The sequence below is a fragment of the Hippocampus zosterae genome, chromosome 17 (assembly GCF_025434085.1).
Source record: "Hippocampus zosterae strain Florida chromosome 17, ASM2543408v3, whole genome shotgun sequence".
Taxonomy (NCBI): domain Eukaryota; kingdom Metazoa; phylum Chordata; class Actinopteri; order Syngnathiformes; family Syngnathidae; genus Hippocampus; species Hippocampus zosterae.
This window is the reverse complement of record NC_067467.1, coordinates 14,764,230-14,781,573: the sequence shown is the minus strand read 5'-3', so window position 1 is coordinate 14,781,573 and position 17,344 is coordinate 14,764,230. Positions and strand designations below refer to the sequence as shown.

The 17,344-nt window shown below is 46.0% G+C and overlaps 1 protein-coding gene across 2 annotated transcripts in view; it reads right to left on the bottom strand.

Moving 5' to 3' along the window:
• si:dkeyp-72e1.9 (syntaxin-binding protein 4) overlaps positions 1-17,344 on the bottom strand; it is a 66,680-nt gene that overhangs the window by 28,902 nt on the left and 20,434 nt on the right. For both annotated transcript variants that reach the window (XM_052049652.1, XM_052049653.1), the window contains exons 4-8: positions 11,857-11,926; positions 10,662-10,736; positions 8,287-8,366; positions 2,823-2,946; positions 2,589-2,730 (exon numbers count right to left, since the gene is read on the bottom strand). In XM_052049652.1, the coding sequence (XP_051905612.1) occupies positions 2,589-2,730; positions 2,823-2,946; positions 8,287-8,366; positions 10,662-10,736; positions 11,857-11,926 (491 nt within the window). The remainder of the gene's footprint in view (positions 1-2,588; positions 2,731-2,822; positions 2,947-8,286; positions 8,367-10,661; positions 10,737-11,856; positions 11,927-17,344) is intronic.

Here is a 17,344-nt window from a genome sequence, read left to right as displayed (position 1 = left end):
CTCATTATTTGACAAGCGCCCTACTTCTGCTGCACTGCATCCATCTATGGTTCTCAAGATGTCTTTACCCTTTTGAGTTTACAGTCAAAAAAGTCATTTCATGTTTTGATTCCCCAGTTGAAAAAAAAACAACTGAAAATGTAATTAAGATTTTTTTAAAAACCAAAACACCTAAGTATTCACATCTTTTGCCAGGCCTCAAAATTGAGCTCAGCTGCTTGCAGTTTCAACCCATCAACCTTGAGATGTTTCTGCAGCTTAACTGGAGTCAACGAGTGCTAAATTCAGTTGATTGAACGTGATATGGAATTGCACACACCTTTCTATATCAAGTTCCACAGAGCACAAAGCAAGTATGAATTCAAATGAATTGTCTGCAGAACTTTGAGACAGCATTGTCTTCAGGCACGGATCTCGGGAATGGGAAACAGAAACATCTCAGCTGCTTTAAGGTCCCAATGAGCGTCCTCCAACAACTGGAAATGGAAGAAGTTCCACAATTCCTTATTAGATGGCTCCACCTTTTCTCCATGGAAAGAGAAAAACCTTCTTGAAGGACAACATTCTCTTTCCCAATCCACCAATCAAGCTGAGATGAAAGAATGGCAAGATGGAAGCCGCCACTTACTAGAAGCTATATGATGGCCGAATGCCTGCAATTGGCCCAAAGGCAACTGAAGAGCTTGCTCTCTGACCAGACGAGAGAATTTCTGGTCAGATGAATGAAAGATGAGAACCCCAGATTTAATAATAATAATAATAAATTTTATTTATAAGCGCCTTTCAAGACACCCAAGGACACTTTACAATAGCAAAAAACACAAAACAATACAATACATATATCATGTTTGGAGGAAACGAGGCGCTGCTCGTAGCGGGCATGGAGAGAACATGCAAACTCTGTACTGAAAGGAGGGTGCCTGGAATCGAACTCTGACCTCTGTACTGTGAGGCTGACGTGCTCACCAGTCACCCAACATGCCGCTGCTCCGACTATCGACCTTAGTTTATTAATCTGAGCTCTGATCACCTTTCAATTGCACTGCACTTATTTTTCCCTTGTGTTCTGGGAGCACTTTTTGTGGTACCGTATTTTCCACACTAAAAGGCACATCCAAAAGCCTTCCATTTTCTTAAAAGCTCACAGCGCGCCTTAAACTCCGATGCACCTTGTGTATGGTCATTAGGGTAATATTTTGACCCCCAAAATGGCTCCTTGCTCGAGACATGCTGACAATGCAGAGTTCATACTTAAGGCGATCGGTTACGCAGTTGAACACGGAAATAGAGCAGTGGCAAGAGAGTTACACGTGAATGAGTCAATGCTGTTGGTTAAGTGAACTGTGTCGCTGCTTTATTAAATACGTTTTACTGTTTGCGTTTCCTTGTGCGTAGCTACAACTAGCGGATGCATTGTAGATTGCGTCTTATAATGCGGTGCGCCCAATGTATGAAAAAATTACAAAATAGACCATTCAGTGAAGGTGCGCCTCACAATCCAGTGTTGAAAATATGTTATAAATGTTCTACTGCACATGCCCTTTTATTTTATCAACCTCAATATTCATACTTGATTCTGCTTTTTGGGGCTCTTCAGTCACAGCTTCAGCCATACCCAACAGATTAAGGTAAATATCCAACCATCCATTTTCTGATCCGGTTGATCCTCACAAGGGTCGCGGGGGTGCTGGAGCCTATCCCAGCTGTCTTCGGGCAGTAGGGCGAGATGAATAACCATCTGCTCATACTCACACCTAGGGGACAATTTAGAGTGTTCAATCACCCTGCCATCCTTGTTTTTGGAATGTGGGAGGAAACCGGAGTACCTGGAGAAAACCCACGCAGGCTGAGGGAGAACATGCAAACTCCACACATAAAGGCCGGAGCCAGGATTGAACCCATGACCTTTGCACTGTGAGGTCAACGCACTAACCACACAACCACCAAGGTATAGATGAATGCAATAATGTGCAGAGACACTTTGGATATTAGTTTTCTCGAGAGGTCCCTTGACTTCGGACTGTCCCAATGGTTCCTTTTTCAGCAAAACACAAACCCAGTCAAGACATGAAAGAAAGTGGTTTCAGAACAACTCCGTGAATGTCCTTGTGAGCCAGAGTCCAGAGTTCAATTCTCAGTGACAAAGTAATTCTTTCTCTGACTTTGCAAAGAGGAGCTTTGAGGACACAAAGCCAAGAAACTTTAGTCCTGAATCTCAAGACAATAACAAAGGTCGATGCTGTTTCCATTCACCCATTTTCTGAATTAGTATTCATGTTAATTACATTGTTCACGGTATAAAAACGGTATGCTAGCTACAAAAAGAGTAAAGAGAATTGAAGTTTTGAATCTTTGACTAGCTCCACGATTCATTTAGAAGTTCTTCATAGTAAACACTGCGCTCAGAGACTTCAAAGCATTTCTTTTAATTTGAGACTGAGGTGTTCCTCAAATATCTGGATCAATCAAAAATACATTCAGATTACCACAAAACTGTTTTAAAAATAAAATTGTAGACCCCTGCCTCTCTTTTAAGTCAACTGAGTTTTGATTGATGAGTGTATCAGCTCGCTGGCACTCTCACTTACCCGGTGACAGTCTCCACCAGACAGCACCTCCTGAATGAAAACTGCTGGGCCATCAGGGCGGTTGGAGCCACCTCCCAGGGTGATGCCCATACTGCTAAATCGGGCCACAGAAATGAGTTGAATCACTCCTTCACCTGGGTGACTGAGAACATGAATACATCATCATATCAAAGTTACAAAAGGAGGTCTGTTTTTGTAAACGGAGGAGAGTGTCACATTTTGAGCTCATCTGACCTGAGTGAGCGCAGCATCGGTCCACTGTTGTTGTACATATTCTGAGAGCCAGCTGGGCTTAACAACAAAGGACTCTGGGAGCGAGATGAGGAACCAGAAGACGTACTTTCCAGGTAGCGACCTCCTTGGGATATGGAATAAAGGACAAAGGGTTTGCGAAAACCTTCGTAGTAGGTGCATTCAAAGGCTTCGATTTCATTTCGTATCGTAACGGAAATAACACAACACACAACACAATGGCAGATTCCTGTGTCTCACACACCCCGCTACAGACCCAGGACTCAAAAAAGTCCAAAACTTTTATGAGAGACTAGAAGCAACTGAACCAGTGTCACCCAATGGGACAAGAAACACTCCACAGTTCTCTCTTTCAATGAACAGAACTGTTTACAGTCACAATAAAAATGTGCTGGAAATGAGTTAACTTGTTTTCAGCAGTTGACTACATGTTACTGACCCTGGGCAATATGTGTTATCGTAGAAAGCATAATATGAACGGTAAGTGTGGAAGTGACAAAGCCCTCTCTTCCTGCATTTCTTCTCCTGAACACTTGTTTCTTTCCGTTTGGTCTCTGCTCGGTGTGTTTTTCAAAGCTCCCGCACAAACATTGTTTTTTCCTCTTCCCACTGCATTCGACGCGGATCAAAATAGTGTTATCGTTGTCCATAATTTTATACTTCTACTCTTGCCTCAGCCTTTCTCCAACCTGCTCCTCTGGTGCTTCAGAGACGGTAGGGTAGCTATAGTGAAGGAATTTAACCACTCATTGACTTGCAGACAATTTTCGTCCTAGTATTACAAAGTATTGTCCAAATATTTTTTTCTGAAAACATATGTGTCAATGGTTAGTGCAAATAAATAATTGAATGAGGAAATTTGGGGGATTAAAAAAAAACAAAAGCTGAAGTAAAAAATCTTGGATCTATTTATCTGACCTTCAGCAGTCACATTATCTCTCTACAGGGGATTGAACACAGGCGTGCAGCTACAATATTTAACCCTTTGTGGGACAGCAGTTACTACAGTGGGCAGTTTATCATGTTTTGAAATGTATTTTAACTAGAGCTGTCAAACGATTAAAATATTGAATCTAATTAAAAATGAAACTGTCATAATTAACTCAAATTCACAAATAATTAATTGTGATTACGGACACATTTTTGATCATTTCTGAATTTCCTTTTTTATTTTTTTGTCCTATTTCTTTTCCCCATTTTAATGCTCTCTTCAACATGGAATCATGAATCAGTTTGCAATGCAAATATTTACTGAAATAACAATTTCGATTTTCAATTTTACATGAACATTTTTCACTTGGAGGAGTTATTCACACATAATCTCTCACACAATATTACTGTCCATCAACAACAGTGAAAACAATATTTTGTCACGCAACAGCTGCTTTTACACCTCTTTTTATGGAGTCAAAACAGAGCAATATCAGAATCTGAATCATCTTTATTGGGAAAGTATGTAGAACACACAAGGAATTTGTCTCCGGTATAACACGCTGCATTAGTATCATCGTAAACAAGGACATGACAAATAGGTATGGAAGGACATTTCGTAATGTAAATGAACCATAGTGCGGTGTTACCACCCAGTGACAACTGTGAGACAATGTGCAAAGTATCAAGCAGAGCGAAAGTTATCAGTGGTAGAATACAATACGATGACAGTTTGTACAGTTGGTGCAGAAAATCACTGAACCATTTTAGAGTGACCAGTGGCAGTATTTGTTGTACAAGAAGAGTAACTACGTTAGTGACTTTTTAGGGAGTTAATGGCTAGTGGGAAGAAGCTGTTTAAGTGTCTGCTGGATTTGGTGCGCATGGATCTGTAGCGCCTGCCTGACGGGAGTAGCTGGAAAAGGTGATGGGCAAGGTGCGGGGGATTCAGGAGGATTTTTCGTGCCCTTGTCTTGATTCTTGCAGTGTGCAAGTCCTCAAGAGTGGGTAGGGAGGTGCCAATGATTTTTTCCGCTGTCCTAACTATCCGTTGAAGTCGGATTTTGTCCTTTTTTGCGGTGGCCCCAAACCAAACCATGATTTAAGAACACAGGATTGATTTGATGACTGCCGTGTAGAACTGACGTAGCACCACGGTCATGAGCAGGTCATGCTTACTCAGGAAGTACATCCTCTGCTGTGCCCTTTTCAGGATGGAGATGCTGTTGACTTCCCACTTCATGTGCTGGGAGACTATGACTCCCGGGAACTTGAAGGCCTCGACGGTTGACACAGGGCAGTTGGATAGTGTGAGGGGCAACTGTGGAGAAGGATGTTTCCTGAAGTCCACGATCATCTCTACAGTCTTGAGCGTGTTCAGCCCGAGGTTGTGTCGGCTGCACCAGAGCTCCAGCTGCTCCACTTGTTGTCGGTACGCAGACTCGTCGCCATCTTTGACGAGACCGATGACCATGGTATCGTCTGCGAACTTTATGAGTTTGACAGCTGGACTTGTTGAGGTGCAATCGTTTGTGTAGAGGGAGAAGAGCAGTGGAGAGAGGACACATTCGTGTGGGGCTCCAGTGCTAGTGGTGCGTGTTGATGATGTTGTTGCTCTCAGTCTCACCTGTTGTGTCCGTCCCGTCAGGAAACTGAGGCTCTACTGGCAGATCGAGGTGGAGAAGTGTGGGGGTGAGGAGTTCCGGGATGATGGTGTTGAACGCAGAGCTGAAATCCACAAACGGGATCCTCGTGTAGGTCCCTGTGCTGTCGAGGTGCTCGAGGATGTAGTGCAGACCTTTGTTGACTGCATCCTCCACAGACCTGTTTGCCCGCTAGGCAAACTGAAGAGGTTCCAGCAGGGGTCCGGTGACGTTCTTTAGGTGGTTCAGCACAAGGCGTTCAAAGGACTTCATGACCACAGACGTCAGGGCGACAGGCCTATAGTCGTTCAGTTCCGATGTTGCAGATTTCTTGGGAAATGGGATGATTGTAGATTGTTTGAAGCAGGATGGGACCTCCCACAGCTCCAGGCATCTGTTGAAGATTTGTGTGAAGACCAGAGCCAGTTGGTCAGCGCACACTTTCAGGCAGGTTTCAGTGAAGCAGAGCGCAGCAGAACATGCAAAGGTTTTGTTGGTCTTTGTGAGGAGAAGAAGTTCATCCATCTTGTTTGGCAGAGATCATAGATAAGCAAGATGGATCGATGGGAGCAAGGTTCGAAATCCACGCTTCCGGAGCTGGACGAGCACGCCGACTCGCTTCCCCCTCCTCCGGCGTTTCCATGCTCCGTACAGCGCAGCCGCGATTAGCTCTGAAAAACCTTGTGGATTTTCGTGTGCTGGTGAAAAAAGACCGAGCATAGACTCCCCAGGCGGCCCGGTAGTCCAGTGGGGTAGTCCAGTGGTTAGCACGTCGGCTTCACAGTGCAGAGGTACCGGGTTCGATTCCAGCTCCGGCCTCCCTGTGTGGAGTTTGCATGTTCTCCCCGGGCCTGCGTGGGTTTTCTCTGGGTGCTCCAGTTTCCTCCCACATTCCAAAAAACATGCGTGGCAGGCTGATTGAACACTCTAAATTGTCCCTAGGTGTGAGTGTGAGTGCGAGTTGTTGTTCGTTTCTGTGTGCCCTGCGATTGGCTGGCAACCGATTCAGGGTGTCCCCCGACTACTGCCCGAAGACAGCTGGGATAGGCTCCAGCACCCCCCGTGACCCTAGTGAGGATCAAGCGGCTCGGAAGATGAGATGAGATGAGATAGACTCCTCAATGCTGAGCAACTTTTCCCTCGTGTAAGTAAGCTGCTCAGGGTCGCCAAAAACTGACGAAAATGACAAAAACAGGGATAATACTAGGGAGCGTGTAACCGAGGCAGCCATACCTGTCGGCGCCTGATGAAGCCATTATAAAGTGCACATCTGAGGTCAACTAGTACTCAGCCTATAGTGGATTTAAGCCATGGTTGCATACTTCGTTTTTCTCAAGTTTGCTTTGAACACAGCAGTCAGGCTATGTTGATTCTGTTGGTCCTTCTTGCGCGGAAGTCTCTCTACAGTTTTGTGTAGACATCATTTCGGATTACTACACTTGGTTCGATGACAACACTGGAGACGTTTTTGCTAGGTCGCAACTACTGCACCGTTGTCATGTGACCGCCTCAGCGCACCGTCACTGTCAGACGAACAGGGAGAAGCTCCACCCGCTTTATTTATATGGACACGGAACACTGTAACCTTCCACACAAAATAGTTCCAAACAAGTAACAATCGTGTCAGTGGCATACATCGTTTTCAACAGGCTACCTGCTCTTTGTTCACCATAGGCACATCAACCTAGTCTCTTATTTCTCTCGAAACAGTGTCTTCTCCCGCTTGGTGTACCTTAGCCTTCTCCGCTACGTACAATCGCTGTACACAGCTTGTAATGGAGGCTCTCGCTGGCAATCCGTATTGGAGTCATTTGATGTCAATCAATGTGAATGATTTCAGCTTGAGTCGAGCTATGGACAATGTTGACAGGCTTGCATGCAGTAGCCATACATTTAGCTACGGCTTCAGCAAATTTGTTCTTCGTCACGTCATCCTTTTTCTTCGCTTTGAAATGATCCATAGCTGTCTGTCTGAGACGAGGGGGCGGAGTACTCACATCAGCTGTGTGCTTGGCCATTAAGTGGTATTTCAGACTCAATGTGCAATGATGGTAACTCAGTTTATTACTGCAAAACATACAGGTAACTCTGGTCTTGTCAGTGGAGCAATCTGGCAACTTTTTAAAAGTAAACTTTCCATTCATAAACTCTTTCAGTATCAGTTATCGGTGTCTCGCGCTGCCGTGGCTGGCAAAACAAACGTGCGTTGACCGATGCAGCGCGCTTGTTGTTTTGTTTCTAGTTTATTTATAGAGCAACATGACGTGTGCTGCGTTAATCTCGCGAGAAAAAAATTAATCCTGTTAAAATTAATTTAAATTAATGCCAATAAAAACGCGCTAAACTGACAGCTCTAATTTTAACATTATGCTACTTGTGTAAAACTCACCAAATGACCCAGAACAATTCACTGATAAGTGTTGTGACATATGAACAAAGAATCACTCTTCAATTCACTGACTCAGGTTGGCTTCATGCCCGGTGTGCAAATATATGGGGAAGCAGCATTTTGATGTCATGATGTCAAAACCCAAACCTCAGATCTCCACCCGCTGCACAGAAAACACAGTACTGTTCTTCAGCCTGTTTTAGCAAATCTGTACCAGCCAGCTGTCTCTTTTATCAAAGAAACAGATGTTGGCAATTGTGTTACGGACAACTGCACTTGTCCTTAACCATTCTTAAAGCTTGACTGAGTCCATTTAGCCTTTGGGCTCAGAACTTTGAACAAAACACAAGCTTTTTTTTTTTTGCTGTATTATGGTGCTCACAGAACTTTTCTCTCTCATGCAATGATTTCATGAGCATAAGATCATCGATCAGTTGAGCACAAGCGACATTGTACAAACAGGACAGAGCACAGCCTTTCTTACCTTGCTGTATTGGAGAGTTGCGTGTTGATCCTGTGCTACCGTTGGAGCCATATTTTTCCAATAGGTCAGCAAATTCTTTCCTTTCCAGGGGAACAAAGTGTAAAAGTTCACCAGTCATGGACATGAAAATCTCCAAATTTTACTCTCATCTTTGTAAAAATGGTGCCCCAGGTTTGTGTGATGATGCATCAGGGAAGTCTGAAATGTGAAACAGGCAGTCCATACTGTGCTCTCAAATCAGGTATGTGCTCTTAGTCACACTCTGAGGAAATTATTATTGGTGACTACTGTATATGGCAGTTCTTGCCAAACACTGACAAAGACAGATTTTAATTGTCATGCACTGACAGCACAGCTGCACGAAAGCAGCAAAACCCATGTTGGCCACCCACCACCGCTCTGAAGTATCATTAAATCTGATTTATTTGGTTGAGCTTTGAAATTGTCAATGAAAAGGTGTATAAGTATTCAACAAAATGTAATTTTCAGACTTTGTCACTTTCAGACTTCGACAGTCACCAACACATTTCATTTAAATAACCTGATGGTTGAAAAAGATTAATGAGATGTGATATCAGTATTTTTAACACATATCCGACCAAATAGTGTTAAGTGGTTTGGATCGTTTTGAGAGGAGTAAACCTCCCTGCCAATGTCCATTTTCTCTCCATAGTCATACTTTGGTTGAAGGGTGGTTCAATCACAGATTAACACACAATGTTCATCTTCTGAGGAGAGCAGCCTGAGGCGAAACTCTACCCCTTACTTTGGTCAGTTGTTACTCCAGAGCAGCACAAAGCGAAGGAGGGGAGCTGGAGCAAGTTCACCACTGAAACCTGGCTTTTTGCAAGAATATACAGTATTGTCAGGCACAAATATATTTCACATTGGTGTCCCAAGGCATTGAACACAACATGTTTTACTTAAGGGGGGCTTTACTGTTCTACTTTCCTTCATTTTCCAAGAAATGTTTCTGAGATTACCAAACCGTGACTCATTTTCTTACATTCTTTGACTGTCACATAACCATGATTAACTTATTTCCGTCAAATTCACTGGAAAAGCTAAAGTGTAAATCCTGCACTCTGTCAGAACAGCTTTTCTGAGGATTACATGGACTGGCAAGACAAAGCAAACTATTTGGGAAATTTCTCGGCAGATGCTCTGAGGTACTGTTAGTTTCACATATTTAAATATGCAAATCGATGCTTTTTCAAGTCAGAGTCAAGATCATACGATTCTGAGGAAGAGAAGGCCCGTGCCTCAAAAAGTAGTGCAATGGTTTCATCTGAGCTTCTTGTAGGTTACTTAGACCACAATGCTAAGATGCTATGCGATTCTTTACAATGCGAAAGGTGAGGTGCATAAATCAGAGAATTTGCACGAAAATAATTCCGCAGACATGTTCTGGTCGCGTAGTCTCTGTTAGTGTAACTCAGGGGTCCTCAAACTTTTTTGCCCCACAGACCGGTTTATTTCAGACAATATTTTCAGGGACCGACATTTAAGGCATGGCGGATAAATACAACAAATTAATATGGTATGAGCCGCATGAAAACTGTGGTGTTTTCAAAATATAATAATAAACATGAGGAGCGTCTAATCTGGCCGCAACACTCTGATCGCTATGGTAATGTTTCCTGCCTTCAAAATACGATACAAAGCAAATTCAAAGTGCATGAAAATGACGACTCACCACAGCCCCGAGCTTGATTTTCTGCAACCAGACGGTCCCATCTCGGGGTAATAGGAGACAATGACACCTCAAGTATGTGGTTTATGTCCAGTCGACTTCGTTATTTTGTTTTAGTCGCTGTTGCTGCAGAAAATCGATCTCAGAGCCATAACTTTAATCCAGTTGTCTCGAACGTACTTTTGAGGCCGCCGTCATTTGCGGTCTCCAGCAGTTTTTTTACTCATTTTGCGAGCTCCAGCGTTTTGTTTTTAGCGTAATCGGTCACTTGACGGAGAAGCGTGGCTTGACATGAGTCAAGCGTGACACAGATGTAACGGAGAATCTGGTAATTTTTCAAAAGGCAAGTTCTTTCTGTACGGCCCAGTACCAAATGCCCTGGGGACCGGTCCGCGGACCAGCGGTTGGGGACAACTGGTGTAACAGTTTTTTTGCTTGAACTGTGCAGATTCATGGGTTCACTTTCCACTCAGTAACTTTGTAAATAGGTGTGTGAATTGTTAGCTTTTCCTTTATGTAAGTCAGTACTGTGTCTAAAAATCTTGGTAGTCTTAGTTAGTTAGTTTAAAGGATCTTTCTTCATTATAACTTTGAGATGACCAGTACAATTAAGACCCAACTATGAAGAACCAGTAAATACATGTAGAGTAGGTTATATAAAACTACATGGAGCTCTACTTACTTTGCTTCTTCGTCCCTGGCGATAAGAAGTCGCATGTGATTGGTTGCTGAGGCTGCTCTCAAGATGTCCACAGCTCTGATGAAAACAACAATTGTCATGACTCTGTTCAGTTTGGTTTCTAATTCCAACTGGAGTGGTGGGTGGTGCCCTCCAGCGGTGCACCTGTCACGCATCATAATCATCCATGTATAAAAGGACTGCCAAACCATAACAGAATAATCTGACCATCGAATTTGTGGATTCGGATCAGATCAAGCAAGTGTTGGCAAGGACAACTGGTGGGACGGGCAGGAGTCTGCGCTCGCAGAGCTCCATGATGTGGCTCACTGGTTTGAGAAGTTGGGTACTCGTGTAGCGCCCAAGCCCCCAAGTTAACATCCATCCTTCCATTTTTGAATCTGCATATCCTCACAAGGGTCACAAGCCTGGTGGAGCCTATGCCAGCTTTCTTCAGGCAGTAGGCAGGGTGTACCCTGAATTGGTTGCCCGCCAATGATGCCCTGTCCTGGATCCCTGACCCTGCGGAGTCCTAAACCAGAGAACATTCACCAAGGTCATTGCATCGTGGGGGCATTGAGGTGGGAGAGAGAAGAGAGAGAGTCCCATGTTAACTGCACTTTTCATCTAATCTCTCAGAGATTTTGGTGGACAGAACTCAAGAAAGATATCCTGGACTTCATCAAAACATGCTACGCCTGCTCCACCAACCACCTACTGCGTTGCTTCAACCATTACCGGTTCCACCTTGACCTTGGTCCCACATCTTCATGAATTTCATCATAAGATCTTCCTCCATTACGAGGCAAGTCTGCCATTCTCACCACTGTTGACCGGTTCTCAAAATCAGCTCACTTCATCGCTCTATCCAAGCTACCATCCGCTTTAGAGACCGCCAACATTCTCCTCAATTACATCTTCCGTCTTCATGGGATCCCGGTCCACAATTCTTCTCTCAGGTTTGGAGATGTTTCTGCCGAGCCCTGGGAGCTACTGCAAGCCTGTCTTCAGTGTACCACCCTCAATCAAATGGACAAACAGAATGTGGTGTTGCGTATTTTTGTATAAATGAACCATTTTTGTTCAATTCCATTTGAGTCCACGTTTTGAGAGTCCGATTCAATTCTGAACCCTTCACAAAAATATAAAGTGTATAATAATGTGTGTGAGGCAGAGTAGTCAGATTTTACTGGTTTACCTGTCACTTGTGACACCTATTAAACTTTCTCCATTAACCTCCAAGATTTGGTCTCCTGGCGACAGGTTTCCTGTGGGAAGTAAAATACAGGTCGTTTATTCATGTCCAACTGATGGAGCATCAGCAACAGGATTGTCTTATATTATATATACCGCGCAAATAAAGGGAACACTTGCGCTGTTTAGGTGTTCCCTTTATTTATATGAGTAGTTTATACCAGTGTGTACAGATTGTTAGAAGAATCTATGAGCAAAAATGTATCATGTTTAAAGTTTCATTTATTTGGGCGCATCGAAGCGTTTGGGTGCATATCCAGCACCCCCAAATGCCTACAAACAAAGGCGCCGGCCACCTGGCCGGAGGGCTGTTGAAGTCCACAATTAGCACGTCAATACAGGTGGGCAACCACAGGGGAGAAGGCGAAACTCGGTCACAAAAGGGGAATTAATAATTCGGGAACAGCAACAAAAGACGAGTTGAGAACACTCGTCGCGCCCAGATGACATTGACCATCCGCAAAGTCTACAGCATGCTAATTCGATGTAGACCAGCCAGAAAAGGCGCCAATGTACTGGTGGTTCGAGGTTGACAAACAGGTAACCAATCACTACTGAGGGGCCCGACTGGGGGTGCGGCATGCAAATATTGGGGGCAGTGTTTTTCTTGTATTTTGCATATGTTACAATAAAATGTGGAACTCGCGGAGTGTGATCGCGGAGCAACAACCGTCGTTCGCTCTCAGAGGTCCGCTCCCGCCGATATTGAAGATAATTTTCCTGTGTGCCGAGTCGTTTCTTTAACTTTGTCCGAGAAAATCTCTGACACAGATGTACATAGGAGTTCCATTAATAGTGCTGGTATGTCTATTGGGAGATGTGGTTGAATGATTAAAATACAGCCTGTCTTAGGGAACCTGTGTATGATTCACCACTAACCAACCAAAAAATTGTGGGGGGCACATTGTCAGTCAGCAGATTGTGGCCAAACTACACTATATGTCGGCCGCGAGTCTGTTGTGGCTTGTATTATTTGTGTGACTTACTCTCAGGAGAGAAAATCGCCAAATGCTTGACCTGCCATTCAAGATGGATTTAGACAGACTATCAGTCCACTGTTATCACTTGAAATTCACAATGTAAACTTCAACTTTAGCTGGAATGTGCACTCCAGGGCACATGTTCTAACATATTAGCAAATTGTGCTTTTCTGCTCATGCAGTCATGTAGGGGGGAAGTAAACTAAGAAATTCGTGCTGAGGCGTGGAAGAGATTTGCATGTTATTAAGGCCTTTTATCGTGTTAGGCGTGAAGAAATTCGCGTTATAGCAATACCACATATAAAATGGCATGAAATTAGTAGAAAATACAGAGCAACATTGAATACTAGAAAGGTGTAGGGTTGATGAATGATGTCAATTGAAGCCATGTTCTAGAACACATTTCAGTCGGGTAATTATTGAGCGAAGAGCAACACTGCGCTGCCAGATAATGAGATCTATTATCATGACCACTGCAATTTGTGCGTGGCAAGATACATAAATCTACATGAGGCAGGTTTGATTGAGGCTATTTTCGCAGATATATGCAGTTTGGCGCAGTTAGAAAAAGAGCAGTTAGGTCCGTTGAGGACGCGACGCAACCTTGATTTATCATAAATCATAAATGCTCATACGATGGGCAAGTGGTACACTGATCATCCTTGACATGGCGGAGAATGAAATTGCTTTGCTCAAGTCAAAGCGCGCAAAATATGTCATGTTTATAAGGAACTACACAAAGAGCTCCACAGACTGATTATGTGAAGTTAGCTACAGAGTAGTGATGGGTTCATGAGGTCTCATGAAGCGTGTTGACGTAATGACACACTGTGTTGATACTGTGTTGATACTTTGTCGCTGACCTCTGACACCTGCTGGACTTTCAAAATTCCTGCAGGCAACCTACTTGACAGACTGAACTGACTGATTTGATGCTTAAGTGTATTCAATATCATTCACATCTATGCATTCATATTGTATTCTTCAATATGTTTGAAGAAGGTGAAAATTATGTAAATGAGGATGCTTGTGGGCTTTGTCTTCAAAAATTTGTATTCAGAAAAATCAGTTGCTCCAGTGTTTTGAATAGTCAGTCTGTTGCGTTTCTTGCATGCTATTTCCCCTGCTTGCATGGCACTGGTGATGCTGGCGTACAGAGAAACTGATTTGCGAGGTGGGAGAGGTTTAGAAAAGTAATGTGTTGGTACTTCAATTATAACAGCGGTTCTTGACTGCATGCAATTTTCCCCTCTGCCAGGTATCGCTGGACCTCAGGTATAGCATCTGCTGTTGCACTTCTTCCCAGTCTCACTCCCTCATCATCCAAATATTGCTACAGGTCATCTAAAAGAAGCAAACCTAACAAATTTGGCATTTAGAACCCATCCATCCATCCATCATCTACCGCTTATCCGGGGCCGGGTCGCGGGGGCAACAGCTTTAGCAGGGAAGCCCAGACTTCCCTCTCCCTAGCTACTTCTTCCAGCTCTCCCCGGAGATCCCGAGACTTTCCCAGGCCAGCTGGGTGACATAGTCTCTCCAGCGTGTGCTGGGTCTTGCTCGGGGTCTCGTCCCGGTGGGACATGCCCGGAACACCTCACCAGGGAGGCGCTCAGGAAGCATTCGAATTAGATGCCCAAGCCACCTCATCTGGTTCCTCTCGATGTGGAGGAGAAGCGGCTCGACTCTGAGCCCCTCCCGGATGACCGAGCTTCTCCTTATCTCTAAGGGAGAGCCCGCACACCCTGCGGAGAAAACTCATTTCGGCCGCTTGTATCCGGGATCTTGTTCTTTCGGTCACGACCCATAGCTCGTGACCATAGATGAGGGTTGGGACATAGATCGACCGGTAAATTGAGAGCTTCTCCTTTTGGCTCAGCTCCTTCTTCACCACGACAGACCGATACAACGTCCGCATCACAGCAGACGCTGCACCGATCCGCCTGTCGATCTCCCGCTCCCTCCTGCCCCCACTCGTGAACAAGACCCCAAGATACTTGAACTCCTCCACTTGGGGCAAGATCTCCTCCCCGACCCGGAGGGGCCACTCCACCTTTTCCGACTGAGGACCATGGTATCAGATTTGGAGGTGCTGATTTTCATCCCAACCGCTTCACACTCGGCTGCGAAACGCTCCAGTGAGAGTTGGAGAGCGCCGTTTGAAGGAGCCAACAGCACCACATCATCTGCAAAAAGCAGGGATGCAATACTAAGGCCCCCAAAACGGACCCCCTCAACGCTTCGGCTGCGCCTAGAAATTCTGTCCATAAAGGTTATGAACAGAATCGGCGACAAAGGGCAGCCTTGGCAGAGTCCTACCCCAACTGGAAACGATTCCGACTTACTGCTTGCAATGCGAACCAAACTCTGACATCAGTGGTATAGTGACCGAACAGCCTGTATCAGGGTGTTCGGTACCCCATACCCACGAAGCACCCCCCACAGAACTCCCCGAGGGACACGGTCAAACGCCTTCTCCAAGTCCACAAAACACATGTAGACTGATTGGGCGAATTCCCACATTCCCTCGAGGACCCTGCTAAGGGTGTAGAGCTGGTCCACTGTTCCACGGCCAGGACGAAAACCACACTGCTCCTCCTCAATCTGAGGCTCGACTTCCTGACGGACCCTCCTCTCCAGCACCCCTGAATAGACCTTACCAGGGAGGCTGAGGAGTGTGATCCCTCTGTAGTTGGAACACACCCTCTAGTACCCCTTTTTAAAAAGATGGACTACCATCCCGGTCTGCCAATCCAGAGGGACTCTACTTGTTGACCACATGTTGCATAGGCGTGTCAATCAGGACAGCCCCACAACATCCAGAGCCTTGAGGAACTCCGGGCGGATCTCATCCACCCCTGGGGCCTTGCCACCGAGGAGCTTTTTAACCACATAGGTGACTTCAACCACAGAGATAGGAGAGCCCACCTCAGAGTCCCCAGGCTCTGCTTCCTCCAAGGAAGGCGTGTTGGTGGAGTTGAGGAGGTCTTCGAAGTACTCTGCCCACCGGTTCACAATGTCCCGAGTCGAAGTCAGCAGCGCCCCATCCCCACTGTACACAGTGTTAGTGGTGCACTGCTTCCCCCTCCTGAGACGTCAGATGGTGGACCAGAATTTCCTCGAAGCCGTCCAGAAGTCGGCTTCCATGGCCTCACCGAACTCTTCCCACGCTCGGGTTTTTGCCTCGGCGACCACCGAAGCTGCGTTCCGCTTGGCCAGTCGATACCCGTCAACTGCCTCTGGGGTCCCACAGGCCATAAAGGCTCGATAGGACTCCTTCTTCAGCTTGACGACATCCCTTACTGCTGGTGTCCACCAGCGAGTACGGGGGTTGCCGCCACGACAGGCACCAACCACCTTACGGCCACAACACAGATTGGCCGCCTCAACAATAGAGGCACGGAACATGGACCACTCAGTCCCCCGCCTCCCCCGGAACATGGGAAAAGCTCTGTCGGAGGTGGGAGTTGAAACTCCTTCTGACAGGGGATTCCGCCAGATGCTCCCAACAAACCCTCACAATACGTTTGGGTCTGCCAGGACGGACCGGAATCCTCCCCCACCATCGGAGCCTACTCACCACCAGGTGGTGATCAGTTGACAGCTCCGCCCCTCTCTTCACCCGAGTGTCCAGAACATGCGGCCGCAAATCCAATGATACAACTACAAAGTCGATCATCGAACTGCGGCCTAGGGTGTCCTGGTGCCAAGTGCACATAGGGACACCCTTATGTTTGAACAAGGTGTTCGTTATGGACAATTCGTGACGAGCACAGAAGTCCAATAACAAAACACCACTCGGGTTCTGATCGGAGGGGCCGTTCCTCCCAATCACGCCCCTCCAGGTCTCACTGTCATTGCCCACGTGAGCATTGAAGTCCCCCAGCAGAACAAGGGAGTCCCCAGCAGGAGTACTCTCCAGCACACCCTCCAAGGACTCCAAAAAGGGTGGGTATGCTGAGCTGCTGTTTGGTGCATATGCACAAACAACAGTCAGGACCCGTCCACCCACCCGAAGGCGGAGGGAGGCAACCCTCTCGTCTACCGGTGTGAACCCCAATGTACAGGCACTGAGCCGGGGGGCAATGAGTATGCCCACACCTGCTCTGCGCCTCTCACCGTGAGCAACTCCAGAGTGGAAGAGAGTCCAACCCCTCTCGAGAGAACTGGTACCAGAACCCAGGCTGTGTGTGGAGGCAAGTCCGACTATATCCAGTCGGAAATTCTCTGCCTCACACACCAGCTCGGGCTCCTTCCCTGCTAGAGAGGAGACATTCCATGTCCCAAGAGCTAGCTTCTGCAGTCGAGGATTGGACCGCCAGGGTCCCCGCCTTTGGCTGCCGCCCAGCTCACATTGCACCCGACCCCTTTGGCCCCTCTCATGGGTGGTGAGTCCATGGGAAGGGGGACCCACGTTGCCTCTTCGGGCTGTGCCCGGGCTGTACCCATGGG